Raw genomic sequence first — 17010 nt, forward strand, 5'->3', positions numbered from 1 at the left:
GTTTTAGTAGTATACAAAAGTTTAATTAATTACCGGTTATGCTATCACACCTCTGAGAATAACACCAAACAATTGAGACATCCAACACTGACAGCATGACGAAGTTGGTTGACACTGTTGATGCCCAAAGAACTTATGGTTTGATCAAAGACAGGAGGACAAAACATGTTGTGGGAGGACAAACTGGGTAGTCACTGGTGAAAACTTCTAAAATGCAGAAACAAGGAGGACAAAACATGTTGTGGGAAGAGAAACTGGGAAGTCACTGGCGGAAGACTTCTAAAATGCAGAACAGGTCCATGTGTGAAATGCACTGTAACATTAGCTGGACATTAGAATTAAGTTACTTGGCTGCAGTAAGAGTATCCTCTCCAAATTCCATTATGTCAAAACCAGAAAAGCATCTCCTCCCTGCTGGCAGCGGCCAGTGATTTTTCTTTGCATGCTCCCCTCAGCAACACCCTCACTCTTGGTTTTGACACAGGGAACTGACACCTTCATTTTAAGACTGATGGGCCTATCTTTGCAGGTCCTATGGACAGTAGAAGCCATGCACTGTACCTTGAGCAGAAGCCTTGCCTGTTGGAACTTGTAGGACTTCCAGAAAGTGAAGATGCTTCATGCACATTTTCTGGAAAAATTAACAAAAACCTCACAGCCTCTGCAAAAGTTATCACACCAGTCTTCAGGTGCAAGCATTAGCTCTACAGATCACAGACAGCTGTGGTACATGAGTTTTATCTTTCAAAGGCTGGTAAGCACTAGTTAAAGCAAAGCCCTACTACTTTTGTCATGATACTGTCTCACTGAGCTTGAATATGCCACAATACCTACAATACCTTCTGTCACACTGGTGTGCACCAGCCATTTCTGCTCTCAGATTTGCTCCTATTTGTAGTATTTAGAATTTCTGTGATCATGTCCAGCATATCTTTGCATCTTAGTAAAACAATCACTACAGATTCCCTTGTGCTTTTCAGTTACTCCAAACATTGTTATGGACTTACATGGGTATGAAGACCAACACAAAAGATGTATACAAGCTGAAAACCAGAATCACCGTTACAGGAAAAGAATAATAGTCCAATTCTGCCATCTTATCCTCAAATTCCAGTAGGAGGCACAAGCAAGTCATTTAAAACATGGCCAAAACAAAGCTAAACAGTGAAAAAATGAACAGCCATCCATCCACACAAATATGATGATTCAGTGAAAGTAAAAGAAAATACAATGGAACAGATTTTCTATATGCATGAATATTTCCACTTTCCTCGTACTGGAGCATGCTGCATCACTATAGGATCAGAAAACTTGCAAGAAATCAAACTGTTACGTACTCAGCTGCTCTCCCCATCCGAAATAACTCCAGTTGCCTGCATGTAACACAAATGGCAGCAAAGAATAGGAATGGGAAAAGAAAGCTTAGAAAAACAAACCACAAGCATACTTTTCACGTATTTAAAATGCCTTACAGATTGCGAGCTTGAAAATGTAAGAGAATTTTTTCTTTTTAAATACAACATTAGATTTCTTTTGGGGCTTACTCTTCACTGCCCAGTTTGTTTATAAGACATTCTGAAGATTAAGATCACTATAAACTCTAGGAATTATCAAGTAATCATGCATTTATTAACACAAGTAGACAAAATAGTTATCAACACACCACTTAGCAAGAGCAGTTAAACACTGTTATTTCCTAATACACATGTTATCAGGATTACAGAATGACCCAGAAACCAGAGTCCAGTTAAGAGCAGTATCTAGGCTAAACTGTGTAAGTCAAGTGGCAAAAGTTGCTTCATGTTTCCACTTCTGCCCCTTTCCAGAACAAAGTTAACCCAGCGGTGATAGCACCACACCAGTAATAATAGCATGAAAAACTATCTGTGTGCATGTAAACTAGCATTAAGTGATGAGTACTTTCTTAGCTAGATATAAAAAACTTAAGAGGTCTCACTGCATCCTAAGGATGCAAATAGTCAAATTAACTCTACAACTGTAAGCCAATCTCTCCATGTTAAAGTTAAAGGTGACAACAAATTCATGCTAAAGCTAAACTGCAAGTTGGTAAGACAGCCAAGTTATTATTTATCAGTATCCATGTTGTCAACCCAAGGTCATACTCAGTATGATGGAGGCAACAAACTACTACATACAATCCTCAAAGCACCTTGGAAGCATGCACACAACTTGCAACTCCAAGAAGAGCTTCAGAACCAGCACTTCTATAAGATGCTGTGTCAAAAACGCTTTAAAAAGTGAAGTTTACAGGAGTGTTGATGCGTAAGTGCAGCAGGTGATAAACAAATCCTTCATATGCAGGCAGAGAAGAAGTGAGAGCTTTCTGTCCTGGCTAGCAGCTTCATCTCTAGCTACCAGCCAGGCACGCATTTCCAGGAGGGAGATAGCTCAGACGATTCAACAAAATTCCACTCCCTGCCCTCATTAACAAGATTCACAAAGTTAGAATGGGCTAGTTCTTGCTTTTAGCTAAAATTGCAAAAAACAGTTCTGAAAAAAAAAAAAAAAATCTTTGTCCTAAAAAATTACCACCAGACCAGTACTTAAATAAGCAATAACTGGTCCTGGTGAGTAATTTGGCTTCCCAAGGGTTTAGTACTTACGCACATATACTACAGAGGGGCTCTGTTAGTATAAAATAGGCACAGATGTGGACTACCCCAAGAAAATCAGGGTTTAACCCTCTCTCCCTATCTGGGAAATAATAGTGCATCAGAGCTACAACAAGGTTGCTCCTTTCTTCTCAAACATAAAGGGTTTACAAAACAATGCAGTTCCTCAGATACACATCAGTACTTCAGAGTCCCTGGACTCTAGGCTCTCACACACAAGTGTGGTGCTTTGCACGGGCACAGCCATAGCTCACATTTAAGTGGCACTTCTATTATCTAGTAGACCTTCAAAGGTAGGTCATTCCCTTCTGACTCCTAAAGGAGCAGTTAGAGGAAAAAAAAACAAACAAAAAACACATGTATGTTTGCTTTCGTCAGTAAACAAAGCAGCTCTGACCAAGTATGTGCATGGAACAAATTCAATGATACTTTTTACCAGGTTGATTTAGAAAGAACCACCTGTTAAACTGGTATAGTGCTCAATACATGCAGTTTCCATGGAGTATAAAGGGGTTATTCCTCTCCTGTCTACAGGAATAACAAATAAAAACTTTGTTCTTGTTCACAAAACTTAACAAGTGAGAAACACTGAAGTCCATAGAGTCGAGCACCAGCGGACTACAGTCTGAGACATGACAAATGCTGCTTCTCTGGTCTACAGCAGCAAGTGTGACAAGCCATGCTTGGACAATTCATCTGAGCCAGCCATACTGGCAAGATGAAGATGTACCCAGATGCATCAGAAGCCTGCCAGGATCCACCAGACAGTGTTTACATGACCCTGACCATAGGGCTATCATCTCAGGCTTATTTTTTTATGACAACAAAAATCCACAGATCACCTAATGATCAGCTTTGACGGAGGCCTGAGTGTTTTTCAGGGGAAAAGGAGAGGAAAAAGAGGAACACGCAACCAAGCTGGCAAAGAGAACAGAAGTAAAACATATGTGGCAAAGAGAGATGAGAAGGGGAGACAACCAGAAGAAAGAGTACAGAAAAGAGGCAGGGAGAGCAAGAGCATCAGAGAGGGACATGAGGAAAGGGCTGAGGAAAAAGAGCAAGAAGTTGACAGAACTCTGCACTGAGCTTTAATTTGCTGTAATAAATAGTTCATGTTGAAGAAAAGACAATTTCCTATTAATGTGTAAGTCAAACAATAGCTTTTGTGTATTTCATTCCTGATAATCTCAAGTCACTAACAGATGGGATAGCAAACTCAGCACCTCCTTCCATCAAAAGGTTCCTATCTCAGATAAACAGTAAGAGGCAAAGGAAGCCAACATTCAGGCATCTGCAGCCTGGATTACTATTAAAGATCCATAAAAACTCTGTAGAGGCACAACATTATTGCATTCAGACTACCTCCTAGTTAAACGTGTGTCATTCACAAATGAATGCACATGTAACATCCCAAAGCAACTGGGAAAGAAATATCAGAAGATACTACAAATTTCCAAAACCAGTATGCACATCAGAAAAACCACAGAGGAAATGTAGCTTACCTGTCCTGCACCTTTTCACAAAGATAAAACTCCCAGACTGACAGCCTCTGCACAAACCTCAGCACAAACCACTGTAATCTGCACGGGGGGAATGAGTGGCTTTCTAAGCGGAAGCAGAAAGCCTGATCCCCGAAACCAGCTCAGACTGTTCCTAGCCCTTGTTTCCTTGACAGCAAATGGTCTGATGGTTGGTACAACACTACTCACAGTTTCAAACCACAACAAGGAGAAAACCCCAAGTGCTAAAAACAAGCCTCACAGATGCAAGGTCCATCCTTGGAGAACATTACTACCTCCCATAGACAAGAGTCTTCAAACTGACAGTGATATCACTGAGCCAGCTGCTTAACTGTCCACCTCACTGCTACCAAGTTCCTCATGAACAACATGAAAACCCCTCAAACTTTCAAAAGCAGATTAGAGACTATTATTTCCATGCCTAAGACAAATAGCAGTCGATGCCAAGCAGGGTAAGGTGGAGAGAAGACACCTGCACCTTTAGACACCAGTTTCTTAACCTGCAAGTTTTCTCACATTGAGAAGTTGGGTCTTGGCTAACCAGGGCATGCTACAACTAGAGACTAACTGGGAAAGCAATACTGCAGGAGCAAACAGAAAGAGATGGAATAACAGAGAGTAAAGCGATTTTCAGCCAGAATCTCAAAACTCCACTTTTGTTTGTTTTTACTAACACCCACTTCACTTCAGCATCTAACATTTTGGATAAAAGATGAATTTATTAAAGATTCAACACATATGCTGCTTCATTTAAGATTCAGGAGCTAACAGTATACATCTCGGTCCTTCAGCATCATCACAGAAGACCTGGGCTGACAGTCTTGATATTTTGAAGGTTAATGAAAACAGAATTTCTTTTTAGCCTTTTCAAGTTGTTTTTCTGCTTCACGAAAATAATATGCATAACCTCAATTTGTAAGAAAAAAATCCCTTCCAGATCACCTTTGGGAACAAATTTAAGCCTGTACAAACTTGAACAGAAAACACCAAGAAGTCCACACAGACAGAAAACGGAGAGTTGTAATTCTACAAACATACAACAACAACATACATTAACACTGGAATAGATGATACAGACAAGTCAGACTAGTTACTCTGTGTGCTCTTAAATACCAACAGTATGTGTCTTGGTTATCACATTATTGTGTATTCATAAGTTTCAGTACTCAAAAAATGAGGTTTCACATAAACCTCCAATTAAGGACTAAGTGATGCCAGCAGCCTGGTGCCTTGGAAGCTACAACATTCTTGTCGTTAACACATTTAAGTTCCCACAGTTAGCTGAACATAACAGATGCTTGTTCTGTGTCTCAATTATGCAACTATTCAGGGAGGAACTCCTCCTCCCCACTTCACACTGTCAAGCCTGGATCAGCAGGGACACTGTAGAAAAGCAGAATATTCCAACTTTTCAATGCAGTCTAATTTGATTGCCTGCGTGCCATTTTGTTTCATTTCTGCTTACAAGTCTCTGAGAGTGGCTGGGACGTACTATCGCCATCAGAATATTATAATTTACTGCTGTCCATTGCTTACAGTCATGCTGATCAATTATTTAATCCTCCTGTTATATCCCATGCTAAGAAGACAGAGAGCATCTAAACAAGTTTATAAAAGTAAACTGAGCTCAGGAAATTACACTGTATTTGGTGCTGATAAAGTACTGTTTATAGAATACAAACAGAGCTGGGAAGGTTCTGGTCAGTTCTTTCTTCTAGGTTTAATAAACTTCATTTTGCCCTAGCTAAGACCCTCAACACAGGGCACACAGATTTCAGATTCCATAAAAATGTACATTCTTCCGGTATTCAATGTACTTCACAAAATCAAACATGCAGTATTTCAGTGGAATAAGCTTCTAAAATACAAAACAAGCTTTGAACAGCTTTTTGGAATGAAATCAAGTTTTCAGTAAGCAGGATGATCAAGAAGGTTTTGTATCAAGTACCACCATCTCCAGTTCAGTTTTGGAACATCACAGATGAGGGCTAAGACCTCTGCACAAAAGGAGATGGGAAAGCACAGGAGGTAAACGAGCTAGAAGGAGCTGACAGAGGCAAAGACAGGCACCAGGGTACAACGCTAGAGTACTCTCCTTGTTCACTACTCCCTCTTTTTCACCATATTTTACTCCAGTTAAGCATTCAGCTTATGCTGAAATTTTGGAGTATTTTGTTTCCCTAAATGAAATGGCCCTCCTGGCCACCTCCGCTATGGCTAAACAAAATCAGACTGAGAGCTGAGAATTAAAGCAGGGCTTGGATCACCATCAGATCACTGAGTATCCACTAAATTATTACAAGCTTGTGCAACTCATTCATAACTATAGTAAAAGGAATCGGGCAGAGTGCCACTTAATTTTATCTACAATGGAAAAACTGTAACAATTCTATCACTGCACTCATACCTAACACAGCTGTCTTGCCTTACAAATTTCTGGGCTACTGAGTCACACTGACTATTTGGCTAAGAGATGTAAACACAAGAACCAACAAAAGTTTTTATATATTCCTTGTGAGATACAATTTTGGACTATAGCAGAGCACCTAACATTACCTATATGCATTATAGCAAAGAGGAATATAATCTTGTACAGCAGCTAAGAGATTTGTGCCTTTTTTCCTCCTGATTTTCGGTCTTGGACTTTCAGTACAAGCCTCATTGCTCAAGGACACATATTTATACCTAGTGTATAAAGTTGAACAATAATTTTTCTACCAGTTTAAAATCTTTGATCTAATTTTTAAAAAGGTTATATTCCACTGTGGTAACAAAATTCAAATTAATTTTCTGTTATTGCTATGACATTAAAGGATGACTAATATGGTTTCAGAGGCCTTAAAAAAATCCCCAGCAGAGAAAAAAAGCAGCATTCATGAAGAACACAAATCATGAAACCTAGGGTGATTAACCAAGCATTTACTTTTTTTGATCACTGCTTATAGAGAAACATGTCAGTATTAGCAGTGTTCAGCATTTTAGGAAGAGCTTTAGGTTTGGGGCTTATTTAAAAGTCAAAGCTTTATTTCCTTGTCAACACCTTTCAGAATACAGCACGTACTCTAGGGAAACAACAACTAACAAACTACATTTAGAGGATCAGCAGCAAAGCCACAGATCTGCTCTCCTCTATAGTTTAACAGTAAGTCAAAATTTGTTACTGTATAATCTTCTAATATAGCCAGTATTTTTATTTTTAATTTCCATTTGCTGAGTATTTTTCCTTAGACATATCCAGTCCTGAAGTAGCAGCTTTATCCTAAAAAGGCAGGCAGACATTTTAGAGCAAGACCTTGAATCTGCATTCCTTCAAGCAGGCCTATTGTGCCTTCAGCCAGCCCAGGCAGTGAGTACCGCAAAACCACAAGGAAAAAGTCTCCCAGATGGGATTCATCTTAAACAAAGAGGAACAGGAGCTGCCAGTCACCCAGAAGCAGAGAGGCTAAGAAACTCGCTTTCCCAACCTGTCAGCAAACTACCACAAAACAGCTCATACAATGGTTTCACTTGTACAGACAAGAGTAGTTTTGCCTCTGCCTAGCTTAATTAAAAAAAAAAAAAAAAAGTCATTCATGTGTACTGTTTTGAATTACACTTACACTGAACATTTTTTGAGGACTGCTGTAAAGCTTACTGTTTGTACTGTGCCCAGTAGTTCTACTCTTACTAGAGCACAGCTTTTCAATGACTGCAGCAAGATATTTAGTGTCACGTACCCTTAAGAAGGGTAAAATAATCGTTGACCTCTTCTTACTCTTCCCAAACTGGCCTGGTCTAGAAATGCCGTGGGTATCTGCTGACCTCTGTTGTTTCTAAGCGCAGAAGCAGGCTGGTAACCAGAAAAAAACCAGCAAGAATCTATAGACATGTAGCATAGTGGACATATAGCATTCCTGGAGTGTGTGGAAGATAACTTCCTGACAGAGCTGGTAGGTGAGCCTACCAGGGGAGGAGCCTTGCTAGACCTACTGTTTACATACAGGGAAGGACTGATGGGAGGTGTGATGGTCGGAGGCCGTCTTGGGCTTAGCGACCACGAAATGATAGAATTTTCAATTCTTGGTGAGGCAAGGAAGGTGGTCAGCAAAACCACCACTATGGACTTCCGGAGGGCAAACTTTGGCCTCTTCAAGGCACTGGTTGAGAGAGTCCCTTGGGAGACAGTCCTGAAGGGCAAAGGGGTCCAGGAAGGATGGACATTCTTTAAGAAGGAAATCTTCATGGCTTAGGACCAGGCTATTCCCATGTGCCGCAAGTCAAACCGCCGAGGAAAACAACCGGCCTGGCTGAATGGGGAGCTTTTGCTAGGAGTCAAGAAAAAAAGGAGAGTTTATCATCTCTGGAGGAAAGGGCAGGCAACTTGGGAGGAGTACACAGATCATACAGAGAGAAAATTAGAAAGGCAAAAGCTCAGCTAGAACTAAATCTGGCCACTATTGTAAGGGACAACAAAAAATGTTTTTACAAATATGTTAACAGTAAAAAGAATCCCAAGGAGAATATCTATCCTTTAATGGATACAGAAGGGAACGTAGCAACCAGAGATGAGGAAAAGGCCGAGGTACTTAATGCCTTCTTTGCCTCAGTCTTTAATAGGGACACCAGTTATCCTCAGGGTACTCCACCCCCTGAGCTGGAAGGTAAGGATGAAGAGCAGAACATACGCCCCTTAATCCAGAAGGAAACAGTTAGTGACCTACTACACTATCTGGACACTCACAGATCTATGGGTCCTGATGGGATCCATCCAAGAGTACTGAGGGAACTGGCAGAGGTCCTTGCCAAGCCACTTTCCATCATCTATCAGCTATCCTGGTCAACAGGGGAGGTCCCAGAGGACTGGAGGCTTGCCAATGTGACTCCCATTTACAAGAAGGGTTGGAGGGAGGATCCGGGGAACTACAGGCCTGTCAGCCTGACCTCGGTACCAGGGAAGATTATGGAACGGTTTGTCTTGAGAGCACTCACGTGGCAAGTCCAGGATAAGAAGGGGATCAGGCCCAGTCAGCATGGGTTTACGAAAGGCAGGTCCTGCTTGACCAACCTGATCTCCTTCTATGACCAGGTGACCCACCTAGTGGATGAGGGAAAGGCTGTGGGTGTTATCTTCCTTGACTTCAGCAAGGGCTTTGACACTGTCTCTCCTGGCATACTCCTTGAGAAGCTGGCGTCTCATGGCTTGGACAAGCGTACTCTTTGCTGGGTGAAAAACTGGCTGGATGGACGAGCCCAGAGGGTTGTGGTGAATGGGGTGAAATCCAGTTGGCAGCCGGTCACAAGTGGTGTTCCCCAGGGCTCGGTGTTGGGCCCCGTTCTGTTTAATGTCTTTATCAATGATTTGGACGAGGGGATCGAGTGCACCCTCAGTAAGTTCACAGACGACACCAAGTTGAGCAGGAGGGTCGATCTGCTCGAGGGTAGGAAGGCTCTACAGAGGGATCTGGACAGGCTGGATCGATGGGCCGAGGTCAATTGTATGAGGTTCAACAAGGTCAAGTGCCGGGTCCTGCACTTGGGTCACAACAACCCCACGCAGCGCTACAGGCTTGGGGAAGAGCGACTGGAAAGCTGCCCGGCGGAAAAGGACCTGGGGGTGCTGGTCGACAGCCGGCTGAATATGAGCCAGCAGTGTGCCCAGGTGGCCAAGAAGGCCAACGGCATCCTGGCCCGTATCAGAAATAGTGTGGCCAGCAGGAGCAGGGAGGTGGTTGTTCCCCTGTACTCGGCACTGGTGAGGCCGCACCTCGAGTCCTGTGTTCAGTTTTGGGACCCTCACTACGGGAAAGCCATGGAGGTGCTGGAGCGTGTCCAGAGAAGGGCAACCAAGCTGGTGAAGGGCCTGGAGCACAGGTCTTGTGAGGAGCGGCTGAGGGAGCTGGGGCTGTTTAGTCTGGAGAAGAGGAGGCTGAGGGGAGACCTTATCGCTCTCTAAAACTGCCTGAAAGGAGGTTGTAGTGAGGTGGGTGCTGGTCTCTTCTGTCAGGTGGCTGGAGATAGGACGAGAGGAAATGGCCTCAAGTTGAGGCAAGGGAGATTTAGGTTAGATGTTAGGAAAAATTTTTTTACTGAGAGGGTTGTCAGACATTGGAATAGGCCACCCAGGGAAGTGGTTTGAGTCACCATCCCTGGAGGTATTCAAAAAGCAAATAGACAGGGTACTTCAGGCCATGGTTTAGTGGGCATGGTTGATGGTTGGACTTGATGATCTTGAAGGTCTTTTCCAACCTAAATGATTCTATGATTCTATACATCTCTACAACAAGGGCAGTATCACCTCCCAGCAATCGCAGCTGCCTATGCTGCCTGCCACTGTACCATTACAGATCATATATCTCTGAACAATTAAGATGGTCAAGTTGTGGCCTGCTTAAAAGCACTTTGATGCTGCCTAGCCTTGACAGCCTGGTAGAGTAGATCATTTTTTTACATATTGTTATCAAAGAGAAAAAAAACCAATCTCTTAATAGGTTGTAATTTCAGCACATTTGCTGCCACAGGGTCAGTTCACCCAATTGAGCACTGGTGGATGGCAGCCAGCATCTTCTTTGACTAGAATAAACCACAGGATTCAACAACAGCACAAGATGGCATGCGCAAACAAGTGCACATCCAACCTTGGATGTCTATGATTTCATTCCATGAAAACAGGCTACAGTGCATATCCTGCTAACCAAGCTCTTTAAGCAAGAGCTTTACCCAGCTGCTTTGGACCCACAGCCTGCCCAGATTTGTGCACTTGATGCCACCCCTTCTGCTGGAACCGTACCACCTAGCAGCAGGGTTTGATAGCCCCAACACAATGGCTCATTAATGGCAGCATAAAGATGCTAGTAACCACAGTGCAGCACGCTAAACACAAAATCAGTATGGATGTTATCAGGGCTTGCTGGGGAGTTGGGGGCAGGGAAGGCAGTCATATGGCTTTTTAGCAGACAAAGCTCCTCATCAGTGCCATGGAGAGCATCATAACCTCAGCATTAGAGTCAGTCTGTGCAGAGGAACATAGAAGCCTTCCTGATCCATCAGTGGAATGTGAGCTCCTAAAAAGTGAACTAATGGGCATCAAGAATGAAACCTCTCAAAGTCAGCCTTTGTTACTTTTGAAATAGTAGTGAATGCATAGATACTAACAGAATTTTGCCTTACACATTTTGCAGAAATAGATTTCTTCAAATATTAGTGGGAAGGAAGGGTCAATACAACAAATTGATCTGGCGTCAAATGACACCTATTCCTATAACATGTATAAAACATTTTGTCAGCTTTTAAGTAGTTAAAAGGCTGCTTATGTATCTACAACAAAACTGTAGCATTTTTCTCCTGCATGCATGTGCACACACACACACTCCAGATAGCATTTAGGGTTCCTTCTTATTCTCCTGGAGGAGATGTTGTCTAGTTCCTTTCTTTCTGATGTGCTGGCAAACCAGGCACAGGCTAGCTTTGGTTCTTTTTGCTGGTATAACAGTGTATCAGAAAAGTTATTTCTTTCCTTGTTGCACCAACTCACACTCCAGAGCCAAGCAACAAATTTACCTTCTTCTGAAAAAAGAGGAAATCCAACAAAACCCACAATGAAAAACAACCCTACAGCCCTGGTAGGTAGAGATTTTACAGAGCAAAAGACATGCAAGATAGAACTATCATGCACTGTGGTCTGTCAGGGTCTTACTGTGAAAAGCACAACACCACAGACTCAAGGAAGTGGAATAAAAAAAATATATGCAGAGAAAGGACGATAAAGTATTCCCAGAAAGATTATCAGTCAAAGGTAAGAGGAGAGACATAATTGGTAGATTCAGTGGCACTTAGGTTATCTTTTCTGAGAATCATACTGAACAAACCTGCTCTCTTCCAGATTTGTAAACTTCCTGACAAAAGGTATAGGGCAGTATTTACAGTAGCTGATATTAACTAAGACTGCCAAATCTTTTCCACAAAGATACGGAATACTTTTCTCATCCCAGTTTGCACAGTGTCTGCTCCAAGTCAGAGCTGCATTTAAAATACTGACAGAGTGACTCATGGATTATAGTGGACTTTCAAGTTGCCAGAAATGATCTTGAGCATACAAGGAAAATACATCTATACCTACCACAATAAATAACTTAGAGTTTATTGACTCAATGAATGACAAAGTAATCAAATAACATTTTATCAAGCTGCTTCATTTGAAAGTGAATTTCCAGACAATAAAAGCTTGCTTTCTTTTTTAATTTACACTCAATTTCAGGTTGCAGGTAAAAGCCAATATGAGGATGCTGTAGTTATCCAATAATGAGATATCAGGAAATTAGGAATTACAATTCCATTTAATTTAATAGAAATGCAAACAAAACTGGATCCATGGGCACTGCAGTGCTTTGCTTATTGCTTGGGATCACTGAAAGTTAAATCAATTGGAAGCAAGTGATCTTTCTGGGAAAGGAGAAATATATAAGGAGGCATAGAAGTCAGGAGATAAAAATGAAATGGCTAAGTATGATGCAGGAAGCAGCAGGAAGTGCCAAAATCAGCAGGGCTTAGAAGAGACTGCATGTACAAGAACAGACCCACCTGTTTTACTTAAGAATAAGTAGGAAGCCCGAATCCCAAATAAGTAGGAAGTCCAAATCCCAAATAAGTAGGAAGCCCAAATCCCACATTACCTTAGAAATCATGGGTCAGACTCTTCTAAGAACAAAGCAGCATTTGAGACTGTGAAAGTGGGCCTGAAAGCTCCACAATCTCCAGAAAAACTAGAGCAGCTAGGCTGGACTGAGACTTCGCATGGCACCATGCCAAGGTAGCAGCCCATGCACAACCAGAGATGAAAACCCACCCTCACACATCAGATGTTGGCTTCCAGACACAGCCCAGCTCTCCTCTCTCGCATCCTGCTCCATCTTCCCCCCCCCCACCCCCCCCCCACTTCTCTACTCATGGGAGATAACAGAACAAGTTGCATCCATGCAAGAGAGGGAAACAACCACAAGAAAAGGTGGTTTGGGAAAGGGAACAGATGTATGTGGAAAATACAGAAGTAGAACAGGGCAGAACTATAATCTAATTTTAACATGTAAAGACATGTATTTCCCTATTTAATGAACCTGACCTTGCCTGCTGGAGTAGAATTTTCTCTGGCTGAACAAAAAAGAATCTTCTGAGAGCTGCAAGAGAGCTAAGCAGGACACCAGTGGCATGTGCAGTTATACCGTTATTTCTTAAAATGCAAGCTATATGAAGTGTTTTGCTGCACTTTTGCTCCATAGTGCATCAGGTTTTAAGATAACTTCATATTGTTTAGGATTTGGGAAGATATTCTCATGGGGCAAAAACTACTCCCATTGAGGATGTTTTTTGCTCCTTCCAGATACTTAGTCTGTTGTCCAGCTAATTGTGTCCTGCTCCCAGCAGTGATCACACCTCCTCTAGCATATCGTGATGGAAAATAGAATGAGTCTTACAAATGTTCTTGAGGATATTTTTATTATATCTAAAAATATATCTATCAATTACTTATCCACATGGTAACTAAGAACACTCCATACTCAATGTGTTTTAGGTTAGGGAAGGACACCCACCCTGCTCCTATGTAAAAGGGAGCTGAGCTCCTGCGTCATATGCAAAAGTCAGGTCAGCTTTCAACAGAGACACAATCAATGCATCTTCTGGGTTGAATTCTTGAGTTCCAAAGGACTATGCTGCATTCAGGCAAGCTTACAATTCTTATGCACAGACTGATGCAAGCAGAGTTAATTTTTCAAAACTACTTCTACATTAAATGTCTACTTTGTATTTGTCCATGTAAATAATCAGATATTCATAGATGTTGGAAACTTGCAGTTTCCAACTGCAAGCAGCAATAGCTAAGCAAAAGTACATGCAGTGCCACAAGCTTTATTGAATTACTAGAAAATTCTTAAATACATTAACCACATACTGCTATGAAATATTTAACATCAATTCTAATGAGCGTTTTAATCCCATGAATGATTAAATTTTTTCTTATGCGATATTAATTGTTCAAACCAGGGGCCTTCAACTAATTACTGTAAAAGGTCACTTTCTAGCAAGATGCAGGCTGTTAACAGGCAACACAAAAAGGGCAGCTGCAGTTCTACTCTTTACTAGGTCTATTTGCAGGAGCTGAGTTGGTCTTCCAGGGAAGAAACCGGCTACAAGAGCTTGAGGATGTAAAAGCACCATGGTGTGGGAACAGCTACTTTCCCTACACAGAAGCATTCCTCCTAATTTACCCATACATCCCAATACTTAGAAGAGTCAATCAAACCAGCCTCTCTTGAACAAAACCAAAGTCCAGGGCACATAGCCAGGAAAGTCATTTCAGCAAATAACACATTCAGTTCTTGAACACCTCATATTAGACTGTTTTTCTTTGATCTTTTGACATTAGGGGTTCTGCATAGTATACTAGTAAGATTTAGTTGAATATTAGTTTCTCCAACAACGTTTCTTATTTGTAGGCTTTACAAATCAATCATGCCCTTCTGACTATTTGAAAACAAACAAACAAACAACAAAGTGCTTTATTCTTTACATATACTCTTTTTAAAAAAAGGGAGGACACATTTGATGTTACCTAGTGTATCACTGCTGGAATACTTTCATATAGCTTTGTACATGTTCCAGCTACACGACACATTCAGATTTCCTAGGCAATTGGTTAATGTCCATGTTTTGTTGAAGGTAGTTTTAAGATAACATAATAACAGTATACACATAAATTAATTCTACTCAAAAAAAGTAAACAGTAATTAACTTTTCCTAATGTTAACAGTTTGGTAGAGATCCTGTAATCAGCCTAACGGATAAACAGCCTGCCAAGTGTAATCTGCACATCTTAAAGGATTTGGAGTATAAAAGATTTGTTTAAATTATGAGACTTGAATTTTATTAATGTTGTTGCCAAAAGTAGATAAGACATTCATAAGAGACATCAGTGAGTTTTCATCTATTGTATGTCAAAAGCAGTCTTTCAGAAATCTAATTCTGCAGACCATCACATACAGTATGTCCTAGGTTATTTTTCCATCCATGTCTTCAGAAGCATAAAGAAATGCAAGATGAGATAAACAGAAATTAGTAAAAATATTTTTCATCCATCAACACAGCATTGAAAAGTAGTATCAAAAAAATTAGGCATCAAGTACACAAAACTCTGGTGCATTAAAAGGCTAACAGCAGTATTTGTCTCCATCTATTCTCCTCCTCTTAAAATTTCATTAAAAAGTCATAAAAATAATATTCAACACATGGTGTTTAAAGAGAATATAGCCTTAGTTATATGAAAAAACTCAGCATTTTCTTACTTGCGTCAATATTACAAAGGTCTGACAAACTAGGTGACTTCGAACACAATTTGTGTTCCTATTGCATGTGAGGACACAAACGGGTTAAAGACATGCCTGGTTTCACTTTCTAGCATCAGAAGCTTTAGAACAACATTTTGAGGGGCACAGTTTTTCATAACTGACAAAAGTTATTGGCTTCACAGAGATTTAAGTACTTCTAACAAGAAAATAGTGTTCCAATGTACCATCGTTTGATACCTAACCAGAGAAAGAAAGAAAGTACACTGAAAGAGCAAAAAATATTGAGAAGAAATAAAGTCTAACTTACAACACTGGGAGGCAGCACTGGGCAATGGTTTCTTCTGGACTTCCTCCTGAAAGGAATACTAAAGAAGGAGGAAAAAAAAAAAAAAAAAAAAAAAAAAAAAAAAAAAGAAGGAACACAGACCAAAAAGAAAGCAAATGGTAACTTTATGAAACAGCTTTCAGAGTACAGCATGCCACACAAGAGAAAACATCCCTGGTAGTATCAAAGCATTAAATATTCTCCGTAATATCCATATTCAAACACACTCCCAGAAGTCTCCCCTTTTTTCATGCCAAAACCAGGTGTTAAGATGTGCAAGTTTGGTTAAATTGAAGTCTGCTTTAATACAAGAACAGGCCCTATTCTCAACTGTGAGACCTCAAATCAGACATCTGAAAGATCTGATTTTCCACACCACAATGTCACTGTGACAGGGAGCTCAGAAGTGAGTATAAGCCCATTTATGTTTAGACACTCAAGAACAGCTTCAACAGTTCAAAACTCATGTGGGCTCACAGCAACACTGCAGTAGGAGATTGAAACGGTTAGATAATTAGTGTGCCCGGCAGGGCAGTAATACAATGTTTGCCCAGCCAACACTTACAAACTCTGCTGTGATCCACTGTACATCCAAAGTGAAGAATTTTTCATCTCATTTAATACTTAATTAGAGAACACAGACATATTTCAATTAGCCAGCTTTGACTTTTTACAAAGCTGTTTGTTACAGCATCAAAGCGTTCCCTAGGGGAATGCCAGTGGTTTTATTTGGTTATTCTCCTCTGTCTTGTATTACATAGATATATGAGAAAATTAGGACAATTGAGCAAAATAACAAGAACAATTTTTGCTAGGAAAAAAAAGTCTGATGACAAAGGAAGTGGCAACCTTAGCAACCTGGTGCTGCAATCTGTGCAAAACAGGGCCACCAGACAGCCAGTCCTTGGATTTGGTAAGGATTAATGACTAGTTCATTACATGGAAGGTGACAACCTGCAGACGTCCCCTGCAGCTATCTTCCAATCTGTGCTATTTAAAATGCACAAGTGATCCTGAAAGGTGGTTAGTCTTATCATCTGCAAACTGCCAACTCACTGAGTTAATCAGGACTGTGAAAACAAGAACTGCTGGATCTCACATCACTGACTCGTTGACAAAGTCCTGAAAGAAAGTCTGTTTATGAGCAATTTCGGCAGCACAAGACAGCAATGCATTCTGAATTATTATACTCAGAGATCCCAAAATGGCAGTAGTTT

At 40.9% G+C, this 17010-nt stretch overlaps 1 protein-coding gene across 19 annotated transcripts in view; it reads right to left on the minus strand.

Annotated features, from left to right (window-relative positions):
• Positions 1–17010, minus strand: part of UNC13B (unc-13 homolog B) — a 225204-nt gene that overhangs the window by 158912 nt on the left and 49282 nt on the right. For 13 of the 19 annotated variants that reach the window (XM_030003612.2, XM_041120756.1, XM_030003608.2 and 10 more), the window contains exons 7-8: positions 15776–15833; positions 1338–1373 (exon numbers count right to left, since the gene is read on the minus strand). In XM_030003612.2, the coding sequence (XP_029859472.1) occupies positions 1338–1373; positions 15776–15833 (94 nt within the window). The remainder of the gene's footprint in view (positions 1–1337; positions 1374–15775; positions 15834–17010) is intronic. The other 6 variants (XM_030003613.2, XM_030003611.2, XM_030003607.2 and 3 more) reach the window with 1 other exon arrangement.

This window comes from Aquila chrysaetos, chromosome Z, assembly GCF_900496995.4.
Source record: "Aquila chrysaetos chrysaetos chromosome Z, bAquChr1.4, whole genome shotgun sequence".
NCBI classification, from domain to species: Eukaryota; Metazoa; Chordata; class Aves; order Accipitriformes; family Accipitridae; genus Aquila; species Aquila chrysaetos.